This window comes from Cajanus cajan, chromosome 7 (assembly GCF_000230855.2).
Source record: "Cajanus cajan strain Asha chromosome 7, NIPB_CcT2T_4, whole genome shotgun sequence".
In the NCBI taxonomy this organism is placed as follows: Eukaryota; Viridiplantae; Streptophyta; class Magnoliopsida; order Fabales; family Fabaceae; genus Cajanus; species Cajanus cajan.
In genome coordinates, this window is record NC_138523.1 from 42,002,923 (window position 1) to 42,014,611 (window position 11,689).

Here is an 11,689-nt window from a genome sequence, read left to right on the forward strand (position 1 = left end):
GGACCTTTCTAATTGTCTCCACTTTCAGGCCTGATCCTCATGGGCTGGGCTCTTCATTGGGTCAAATCCACTGGGCCTTTATTTATGTGTCATTATCATTCTTTACATTGTAATGTATTGTTCATTTGTATAAAATGGTAAACGTGTATATATATATAAATGTAACAAGATTATTACTTTTATTTTTTATGCAAATGTTTTATGTGTTTTTCTTTTGGGAATGTATACAAATTGATGCTGTATCACACTTCTATTATTTTTGTGCTTATTATTGGATGAAATTTTGAAATGAAAGAGAAAGGCTTAATTTTAATAATTGAAAATTTATGAAAGTCGAATACGGGCAATTAAAATTAAACAAAAATAAATTCCCTCATAAACTAATTCAAATTATTTCTAGTGAATAAAATAATGATAAAAATAAAATTAACTTAAATTAAAAACACAAAATAATCGGTGATTATGAATTTATGATTCAGGTGTGTTTGAAAAAATTGTAAAAATTAGATTATTTTAATTATCGATTATAAGCAAAATAAAATTTTATTAAAATAAGTTTGTAAAAAAGTGATTTTGAGATGTGTTATTTCGTTTGAATATAATGAAAAAGAAAACAATTTTTATGTAGTAAATCAAATTAAAAAAAAAACAGTTGAAAAATAATCATAAATATCAATTTTCAACTTTAAAAATAACTTATTTTTTAAAAAAGAATTTTTTTTAATAAATTTCAACTAACTTTTTTCGCATACAACTTTTGTCTTCTATAAATACAGCTAAAAAGTGGAAAAATAATCTTTTCCAAATACACTCATTATTCATCATGAAGAGTCGGAATTACAAATTTTACTAATTGTATAGTTTGGAAATAAATATTTCCTATTTTTTTATTATCATTTTGATGGATTTATTAAATATTTCGTAGTTTGGTTTAAGTGTATTTAATATTGTGACCAACAAGCTAGTTAACATCAAGATAGTAGATATGAATTGGATTAGATTAAATTTAATTTATATTTTTTATTTAATTTGATAAACTACAAATAGTTTGGATTAGTTTAATTTTTTTTTTCATTTTTTACTGTTTAATTTGAATCAATCCAATTTAATCATATTTGAATTGATTTGGATCAAATGATTTGATTTATTATTAAAATAATGAAAAATAGTAACAACTATTCAAATGACATATATGACATATGTGTAAAACGAGTGATGACAAACAACACTTGAATAGTAATCACACATGTTTATATGTGATATGTAGGAAATATGTTTAGATCCCACTTCATCTATTCATTGAAAGTTTCACAACTTTATAGCTCATACAACAAGAATTCAAGTGAAAAATAGTAACCAAAAGTAAAAAAATAAAAAAAATAAAAAACTACAACGAATCTTGAAATCAACTGTAATATAATTAGGATACCTAGCTAAAAATATTTCTCCTAAAATTTTCGATTCATTGATGTAAATAGTTCCGCCTTTCATTTGTATGCACAATAAAATGATCATTGAAAGGAAAGCTCCTACTATAGCTTATTAAACTTTCTTCTTCCTCCCAAGAAGAAAGATGACATGTGCTCCTATTAATTAATCACAACCTAATCCTTCTATAAACTTAATCGATCAACATCTTTAATTCTTCTTTATTGTCAAAGAGCAACAATCCAAAATTATTGCAATTGTGCATTTAAAACCAAACACAATATAGAACACACAAAAAAATCATGTTAAAAATGTCATTTCAAATTAGTATTTGTCACATCATCACAATATAGAACACAAATGATAATGAAAAATAAGATGCTTTAAACTAAAAAAAAAAAAAACTAAAAGACAAAATAAATAAAACTATAAAACTAAAAAAGAAATTCAAACTGAAAAAAAAATACACCAAAATAGTTTTCACCGCATCATCGCAACATAAATCACGCCGATTCATAGTGCGATTGTCCAATACATCAGTATTTTTTTTTTGTTTTTAATGTTATCTACATTCAACAAACCTTTTTTCTTCTCGCGACAGTTTGTTTGTTGGTTAGAATTCTAGAAATATGTTTTTCCTTTTCCATATAATATTTTTTTCTTGGTATTAAGAAACATAAACCATGTTCCTATCTTCAATGCTCTATACTGGGAAATAATATATACTGAGATGCAAACTAGGCAAAAAAAAAAAAAAAAAAAAATTCAAGTATACCAGTGCATGCACAATTGTGATGCGAAAACTAAGTGGACGTAGATCCAGGCAAAATAGGTATCCCATTAAGAAGCGGAACACTTTGGCCATTGCTATTGTTATTTATTCCATCACTGCTTCCATGAGCTCCAATAATCGATGAGATCGCAGTTGCCAATGCTACAGTGAAGCTTGGATCGGAAGCAATAGCTGCAGTCACTGTCTCCATCATAGACGAAGGTTGTCGTTGACCTAGTGGATGTGACATCTTTTGGGGTAACATTACGGGGTGTCCTAGTAGCTGAGGAAAAGTAGCAGCTGCATGCAATGGATGTTGGTGCAGTTGCAAAGGGTTGGTGGTCATGTCAAGAGTGATAGTGGGAAATGGTGCAGAAGCTGAGAGTGTTGGCATTGGGATACTGCAGGGCATCGAAGAGAAGACTCCTACACTAGTGCTGTTTAGTGCTTCGTTATTAGTTGTAGAACTTGAAGATGATAAGAACATGGTTGCAGCAGCTGAGGTAGAATTGGCCATGGCTGTGGCTGCAGGTGGAAGAGGGTGGTTGTGGTTGCCTTCGTAGGTTGTTATTAACACCGTCATGTCTTCCATGCATCTTTGCACCTTTACAATAGCATACAGTTTCTTATTCAAAATAAGAAAGTTATCCGATATAAAAAAAAAGGGAAAGAAAAGCCATGCAGATATCATGTAAAAAACTTGGCAAATTAAATGGGTGTTTAAATATAGGTTAAATTATATTTTTAGATTTATATTATTTTTAAAATTTATTTAATTTTTTTTTATTTTTAAATATATTTATCTTAGTTATTTATATTTTAAATTTGAGTCAATTTAATATTTATATAATAGTGATCGTTTTTAATTTTGAGATACAGTTTTAATTTTTTAATTAATTTAAAATATAAAATGTATCTCACTAAATTCACAAAATTATGAATCTTAATTGATGTTTGAATTCAAATGAATTAAAAATATAGGAAGAATTGAGTGAAAGATAAATCACACAAGTAACCAAAACATAAATTGATATTATTATTTTTTTAATATTTTGTTTGTTAGTTGAATTCATTTTCACACGATCATTTTTATGGAAATTTGTTATTCAAATAATACTATTTTGAAAAATTATCCAAACAGTAACTGTGCAAATTTATTTCCCCAACTAGCACCATTTACTGTTCACGTTCAGAACGGGCCGTTCTGAAATCAGAACGGACCGTTCTAGATTAAAAAACAACACATAGAGAATGGATCAGAACGGGCTGTTCCAAATTCCAAATTAGCACACAAAAAGTGAAACCAGAATGGACCGTTCTAAATCCGGAACAGGTTGTTTTGGCCTACAGATTTATATCATTTTTTTTTCGATTTTTACTTATCAAATACCAAAACTCAGAGACTACCATCAAATGATTAAATTTATTGAATATTAACATTATAAATATAACTAAATAAGTTTATTCAAATTCATTACAACAATAAAAATTAATGGTGGCGGAAACTAAATTCATGACCAATATTTGGATGTCTTTCTAGTGTGACTAGGGGGTGTGACAATAAGAACAATTTTTTACACGATTATGTTGTTCTCTAATGTTCATCTTTGTTTTAATCTTGCTGGACTTTGGCCGACCCTTGAAAGTTCTTTTGAGTTCTAGATTTGGCCACAAAGTTGGAAGAAATGCAACATCCAAGAGAAGTTTGACCTGCTGAGAGATTTATAGTAAGGTTAAATGAAATGTAGTATGATTGCGGCAAGTTCCAGAAAGTTCATATCCCTTGCTCGCATGACCCGCTGAGAGAATTATAGTAAGGCTAAATGAAATGTGGTGTGATTGCGACAAATTCTAGAAAGTTTATATCTCTTGCTCACATGGTCACACCTCTGGTCACACTAGGAAGACATATCCAAATATTGGTCATGAATTCAGTTTCAGCCACCATTGATCTTTATTGTTGTATTAAATTTTAATAAAATTATTTAGTTATATTTATAATGTTAATATTCAATAAATTTAATTATTTGATGTTAATTTCTGAGTTTTGGTATTTGATAAGTGAAAATCGAAAAAGAAAATTATTTATAGGCCAGAATGGCCTGTTCTGGTTCCACTTTTTATGTGCTAATTTTGAATCTGGAACGGCCTGTTCTAGTTTCAGAATGGCCCGTTCTGAACATAAACAGTAAATGGTGTTAGTTAGGAAAATAAATTTGTACATATGTTATTTAGGTAATTTAAAAAAAAAATAGTATTATTTGAGATGAAGATACACAATCCGGAATGCTGGCCCAAGAGTTACTCCCTAGTCTTTTGTCTGACAGTATGGGTTTTATCCATCTAAGTACTTCGTTATCTTTTATTTTTTATTTTTTTCTTTTCCTGCCTTTACGTCGTTAAGATGTATATAAAAAAAAACTAACAGTTGAGTTCAATAATTTTCTTTTTGTTCAATAATTTTTTTGTTGTTGATAGATCTAACGAAATAAATTTTATGCTTTAAATGTCAAATAAAGATTCAAAATATTTTCTCTAAATTAAAAATGACCATTGCTTTCGGAAAGTCCATATCAACTAAAATTTAAAAGATTGAGAACTAAAATAAATTTTTTTAAAATATAAAATATAGAAATAAAATAAAATAAAAATAAGATTAAAAGACTAAAATATTATTTAGTTTTAAATATATTTATTTTGTTCCTTGATGATCATGATGTACGGGTGTTTATGGATATAAATGAATTGACTTATCTATAAACTATTCAAATTCAATTCATTAAATATTCAATCAAATTTGTTTGTTAAACTAAATAAATAAATTTTTGTTTAAAGTTAAGTTTTAATTATTTAAATGAGTTAGCTGAAATTTTTATGTACTTAACAATAAAAGCTATTGCATATATGTATTACCTAAAAGTTATAATTTTTTTAATAGATTTTATTTAAAAGTTATCATTCATGTAGTTTTAAATTTTGAAGTATCAATATTTTAAATTGGTGAACGAAAGTTTCTTAAAATCTCCTATTTTTACTACTATTTTTTTTATCCTTTCAAATCTTAATTTGTTTATTTATTTATAAAAATATAAAAAAAATTATAAAAAAAACACAATAAAGATTAAATTTATATTTACTTTAAGAATAAATTTTGGTAGACTTGACCTGATCAATAACTCATATTTTACATCAAATTTTAATGATTTAATTGTTAAATTAAAAGTTATTAATGTAGAAACCAAATGTATAAATTTTGAAAACTATTTGATACTTCGTTTCATTAATTTAAATTGACAGATAATTATAAAAATATTTTATACATTAATTTAAATTTATATAATAAAATATCATATAATTTTTAAATCTTTTAAAAATTTGTAGACTTAAATTTCTACATTAAGAACTTTTAATCAAATGATTGAATCATTAAAATTTAATATAAAACATGAGTTATTAAATGAAATTAGTCTACAAAAACTTACTTTTAAAGTAAGTGAATCCCTTTTAATAAATAAGTTCAATAAGATTCATATTATTTAACCAAGCCAACTAACCCTCAAGCTTAAATTAGGATGATTTAAATATATACAATTAATTATATGTAAATTCTTTAATTTTTTTACAAATTATGTTTGAACTTTTAGTATAGTAGGCTCACTCAACCTATTGACATCTTATTAATTATCATCTCGTCTTCCTTAAAGTAAAAGGAAAGTAAAACTTCATAAAAATAAAAAATAAAAAAGTAAAATGAAAGTTATTTACCTGCTTACGAACTGGGCATCCTACGGCCATAGTGCAACGATAATAGGCACGGGGACAAGGATTAGCCTTCGCTATTTTTTGTCCATATTTTCTCCATTGACATCCATCGCTAATCTGAAAACGCACATTCATTAGATACATTTTTTTTTATCCATAATAGATACATATAAATGTGTGGGTAAGTAGGTTTAACTGGGGAAATTTAAATTTAATTATCTAGCCATTTACAATCAATTTACAGAATATGCGTAATATAAACTAGCACATATAATTAAAACAATTAAATTATTACCAGAGGAGCTTCTGATCTTGCACGCACGGAAACCCTGGGTTTTTTGAAAGGATGTTCACTAGGCTTGGATTCTTCGAACTTTAGATTCTTGGATGATCCCCAACTCTGTGAAGATGATTGTTCAGGAACATCTTCTACAGGATCAGGACGAGCCTGTTTTCCAATATTACGTTTACTCAATGATGGCCATTTTTATACAATTAATTAATTACCTATGAATTGTTTGAGGAAATTGAAAATTCAATTTTTGATCATATTTTTATCGTCACTAACAACTTTAATTAGTGTCTAATTTGGTGCATGATCATGGGTCCAATAAAAGTTGACCACACATCATTCCACTTGTCTCCACCTTCTGTTGCATAAATATAGGTTCAGCACTTCGGGTTATAACTTATATAATGTTTGTATGTATAAATTTCTTACATATTAAGCTATGGTCGGCAAATTCTAGCAGATAAGTTATTGATAGTTGACAATTTATCACTGATAGTGAATAAGCTAAATGAAAGTGAATGAGTTAATTTATAGGTTTGTTATAGTTGACAGTATATAAGACAACCGATTAAATTATTAGTGATTGGTAAACTTGCCTGTGCTAAACATAATAAGATGAAAAATAAAAATAAAAATATATTGAGATGAGAATGACTTATTTTAGGAATAAGTTAGATAAATTTATTTTATTTAATAATTTATATTTTATATTAAATTTAAATAATTTAATTATTAAATTAAAAATTATTAATACATAATTTTTTTTAAAAATTTAAAAATTATATGATTTTTCAGTAAATCATGATATATACTCATACAAATCATAAAAAAATATAAAGATCGTGTAGTAACATAAATCACATTCTCTTAAACATACTTAATTAAACATCGAAAACATATATCAAAATACATGACAACCTCACAACAAACAACAAGTGTATTATTATCTAATGATATAAATTAAAGTCCTCCACCTCTCCTCAAAAGTAAGTAGCTCTTGCATTTGGTCATCAATCAAATTCAAGCTTTAATTTTTGTTAGATCTATAATATCTATTAAATTTACTTATTTATCTTTAAACAATATATCATTTCTAACTTCTTATATGCCCCATATCATAGCAAACTAAATTACCTTTCACCCTTCCTATCAATCCCACCCACAGTCATTCAACAATTCCGCAAATTGTTGGGGAAAAAGATTAAAAAAAATGGCATGTTCATCATAAAAGTAAAATGGCATATTCCTATTCTTTAAATATTTCATATGTGTAATTTTTATTAAGTTAATCACTTATACATTGCCAGTGTAACGTGTAAAGTTTTTTACACTGATAATCAATCATAGCCGTTAATAGTATATATTTTATTTTAATTTAATTAAATGAGCAGATGAAAAGGTACTATTAACGGTTCTGATTGACTACCAATGTAAAAAAATTTTATACCGGTAGTGTATTGGTGATTAATTCATTTTTCTTTCTGGTATTATTCTTTACAAGTTCTATGTAAATAAAATTCATCTAACTTATTACTGTTGTTTAATTATAAAAGAAACACCATTTTCTCTAACTTTCCCTCTAAATAAAGGCGTAGTCAAAGGGTTGCTAGCATGTTCTAGGAACTTTATTATATATGAAACTTAAATTTTTTTTTTTCTTGTGTATAGTATATGTATAATACCTCAAAAGCATAAATCAAAAGTACTTTTATTTATGAAAATATATAAAGAAATAAACTTTGACTATTAAAATACTTCAAAACATATAATGAAAATAAGAACTTAAAAGATATCATGCATGTAAGTACCACTAGTGAAAAAAAACGAGATTTAACAACGGAATATTTCATCTTACTGTAACACATGATGCAATAATATTTTTGAAAATAATGTCAATTATATTTAATTAATTAGAAAACATTTGTTTTATGAATTATAAATTTATTCTTAAAAATCATGTTTTTAAGAATATTTTAATTAAAATGTTATTCTAAAACATATTTAGAAAATGTGTGCTTGCATTCTAATATTTTTTGAAATATTTTTAAAATTAAAATAATTAAAATAAAAAAGAAAAATTATTAGTATGTTAAAATATAACTTCTCATATTCTCACAAGAATATTATTTTTTCATCCCTCAACATGAAAATAAAAAGGTAAAAAAATATGGTAGGTTAACTTTTTTAAAAAATAATTTTTCAAAACTTATAACAAATATATAAATATTAAATTTCTATACTTACATTTTCGAGAAAGAAGTTCTAATTTATGAAACAAACGCTCTTATAATTTAACTTATCAATTATATTACATCGATTTCACAAGCGGAAAGTTAACGATGCCATTCATGTTGAAGAGCGAGTTTGGGGAGAAGGTTCGCCAGAAAAGTCTGTAGCGTGGTTTGGTATTGGGGAAGGTGGTGGGGCGCCGAAAAATAGGCGAATATTTTTTCATACGATTAAAAACTTTATATCATTACATATCTATATTCATCTATATATTGTTCTTTAATTAATTTAGAATATTACTTTTTAACTAATACTAATGTAAAAGACTCATTTGTGCTATAGTATATTCATTGTATATATAACATTGTTTGAATAATAACTTTAACACAATTATGTTTTAACTACTAGAAAATACATAATTCAAGTATATCTACCTAGTCACTTTTTCATATGTGAAAAATGCATCATTGAAATATATCTATTAAGTCACTTTTTCATATATGAGGATCAATTTGTAACCTTGTCACACGTTAATCATGTCAAAATTCAAGTAAATATTTCATATTGAAAACACCAGAAGCGATTTAAAGTTTTAAAAGATAGAAATAGAAACTTCTAGAATTAAAAAAATAATAATATTGAACAAGAGAAAGTGTATTGAAAAAAAAAATCAAATCCTACATCAACTAAAATAAGATAATTAAAAAATATAAATAAAAAATAATTTTTATTTTGTAAACCAATTTTGTAGAATTGAATTAGATTTCAATTCACTTTCTAATTTCTAAGACAATATATGATCTTATCAGGTGAGCATAACTCAAGGGTGAAAAAGAGTCTTAGTTTCATATTGACTAGTGATAGGAACATATTTTTGTGTTTTCTTCCATTGTAAGCTTAACTTGAGATGTATAATTTAATGAAGCTAAAGTTGACATATAATCGAGTCCTGGTCAACATGTATATAGAACTAGCTACCTGATGCGGCTTTTGTTTCTGCATAGCAGCGAACAATTGTAGCTGGTGGTAATTTCTGGTGATTTGATCTAACATAGTTCTCAGCTGACAATTTTCTTCCTTTAGTATTGATACTTCCGTTCGAAGTGTACTGTGCTGAAAATAATAATAAATAAAACAAATTCAACATCCAAAAGCTTTTTTTATTAAAAACAAAAATACCAAACTTAATTTTCAGCATCTCTTTAATTTTGAAGCGCATAATATGATGCAAACCAGAGTTGTATGATCTTCATCATTTGCTGATGAACTTGACGATGTTAAATTCAGCGTGGTCTGTATTAAATAGTATATATATATATATAGCAGGACATAAAGAAGAGTTAATATTTGGTGGCATATTAGAATCCATATATATAGCGCATGAAAACATTAATTTGAAAACTTACGTTTACTACGTGATGAGTGAAAAGAGTTGGTGATCCATGGTCTTTAGAGATATTCATGTGACTGTCTGGAGTGTGGTGTGAACTTGATGAGAGAAAGTGAACTTCTCTGATGGAAGAATCAGCGGCATACTCTCCGGTGATGGCGGTTGTGGGATCTAGAGTGAGATTGTGAGGGAGGAAACCGGTGGATCTGAGTATGGTCGTGGATTCACAGAGTGGTTGTTGCATTTGGTGGTGGTTTTCCATATTAATTTAGAAAAGGGTGGCAACTCCGCTAAAGATGCTTTCAACATATATAAGATGTGTTATGTGTGCTATTGCCTCCTTCCATCCGAGGGTGACTTAATTAGTGAGAATGGAGGGAGATAACTCTACTTTTCACCTGTATTTTGAAAACTGGACTGTTTCTCATTTATTAATTTATACTCCTAGTACTGTTACTGCTACCCAAGACGGGGAGGTTACTCAATCACAACAATATACTTGCTGGAAATATATATCTCCATAAAAATATCTACAACTATATATGTTAAAGGAGGTATTTTTAATTCATAATATTTTATCAAATTCTTTAACTAAAGTATCTTTAAACATTTTCTTTAATAAACAAAAATTAAAGTAATATATATATATATTACTGAGCTAACTGCATGAACTACACCCTTCGTATATAAGTTAGTTTCAAGATGTATCCTAAGTCCTAACTCCTAACCAATAGATAAGAGTTGTTCATTCCAGATAAGATTCGTTAAAGGCCAACATACATAATGCGAACTTGATGAAGTCGACTCATAACAGCCACACAACCAGCCTCAAATTCATAAGTAAAAATAGAAAATTATTAAAAATAAAAAAAATTAATCTGGACATATTCATAAACAAGCTTGTGGGTACAGTTACCCTCACTAAGTTTCAGCTATTTTTAACATCATATATAAATATTATATTATATTATATTATATTATATTATATTATTCTTACTAAGAGTGTATATTTTAATATACTATACAAAAGTTATAAGTTATCATATGGCAGTACATTAATATTATTAATTCTTTCTGGTTAACTTTTTACACCCCATCATTTTTAAAAAAATATTATATATTTAAAATGAAAATAAGATAAGTTTTTTACTAACATTTCACTTCTATTCCTCCGTTAAACAATATTATTATGATATTATAAATAAAAAAATAAGTTAGCATATCAAAACTTATTCTATATATATATTTCAACTTGCATACATTCAAGTTTTACTTTCATACGACTACAGTTTTATTTTTAACTTTTTTCTTTGAAACAAACTAGTTTAGTTATTTATGGAAGATAAGAGATGAATAATACAATGATTATTTAATTACTTATATAAGAAATTTTTTAATAGTATTAAAAATGAAAAAACTATCCAATATTTTCAAGATATAAAAAGTAACTTTACATTACAATTTAAATTATTTATTATAAATATAAAATATAATTTCTATATTAAAATATTTATTTTATAAATTTTAATTATATAAAACTCAATATATAAACTATATACCAGGGATTTTAAATATATATATATATATATATATATATATATATATATATATATATTTATTTATTCAATAATTAAAAAATCAGAGTTAATTGGTCAAGCTGTGGAAAATTAAGTCAATGACTAAAATGGTTTTGGACGTGGCACTTGACGTGTTAAAAGAGATAGCTGGATTTTCTTTTGATAATCCCCTCGTCACCTCGTGGACTAAGAAATAGTCATATATACATACAACAAACCTATTATTATACGATGGCAGA

The 11,689-nt window shown here is 26.4% G+C and overlaps 1 protein-coding gene across 3 annotated transcripts; it reads right to left on the bottom strand.

The window, feature by feature from the left end:
• Positions 1 to 1,821: 1,821 nt before the first annotated feature.
• Positions 1,822 to 10,566, bottom strand: WRKY47 (WRKY family transcription factor). Of its 3 annotated transcripts, none has more exons than XM_083059669.1 (6): positions 9,890 to 10,566; positions 9,717 to 9,776; positions 9,462 to 9,596; positions 6,258 to 6,362; positions 5,966 to 6,079; positions 1,822 to 2,804 (listed from the first exon to the last, which is right to left on the bottom strand). In XM_083059669.1, exons 1-6 carry the CDS (start codon positions 10,133 to 10,135, stop codon positions 2,232 to 2,234), a joined length of 1,233 nt encoding a protein of 410 aa, XP_082915795.1. In that variant the 5' UTR covers positions 10,136 to 10,566; the 3' UTR covers positions 1,822 to 2,231. The 3 variants fall into 3 exon arrangements, with proteins under 3 accessions (XP_082915795.1, XP_082915794.1, XP_082915796.1); XM_083059668.1 differs by having other exon boundaries at positions 6,258 to 6,410; positions 9,890 to 10,535; XM_083059670.1 differs by lacking the exon at positions 9,717 to 9,776 and having other exon boundaries at positions 6,258 to 6,410; positions 9,890 to 10,554.
• Positions 10,567 to 11,689: the final 1,123 nt, after the last annotated feature.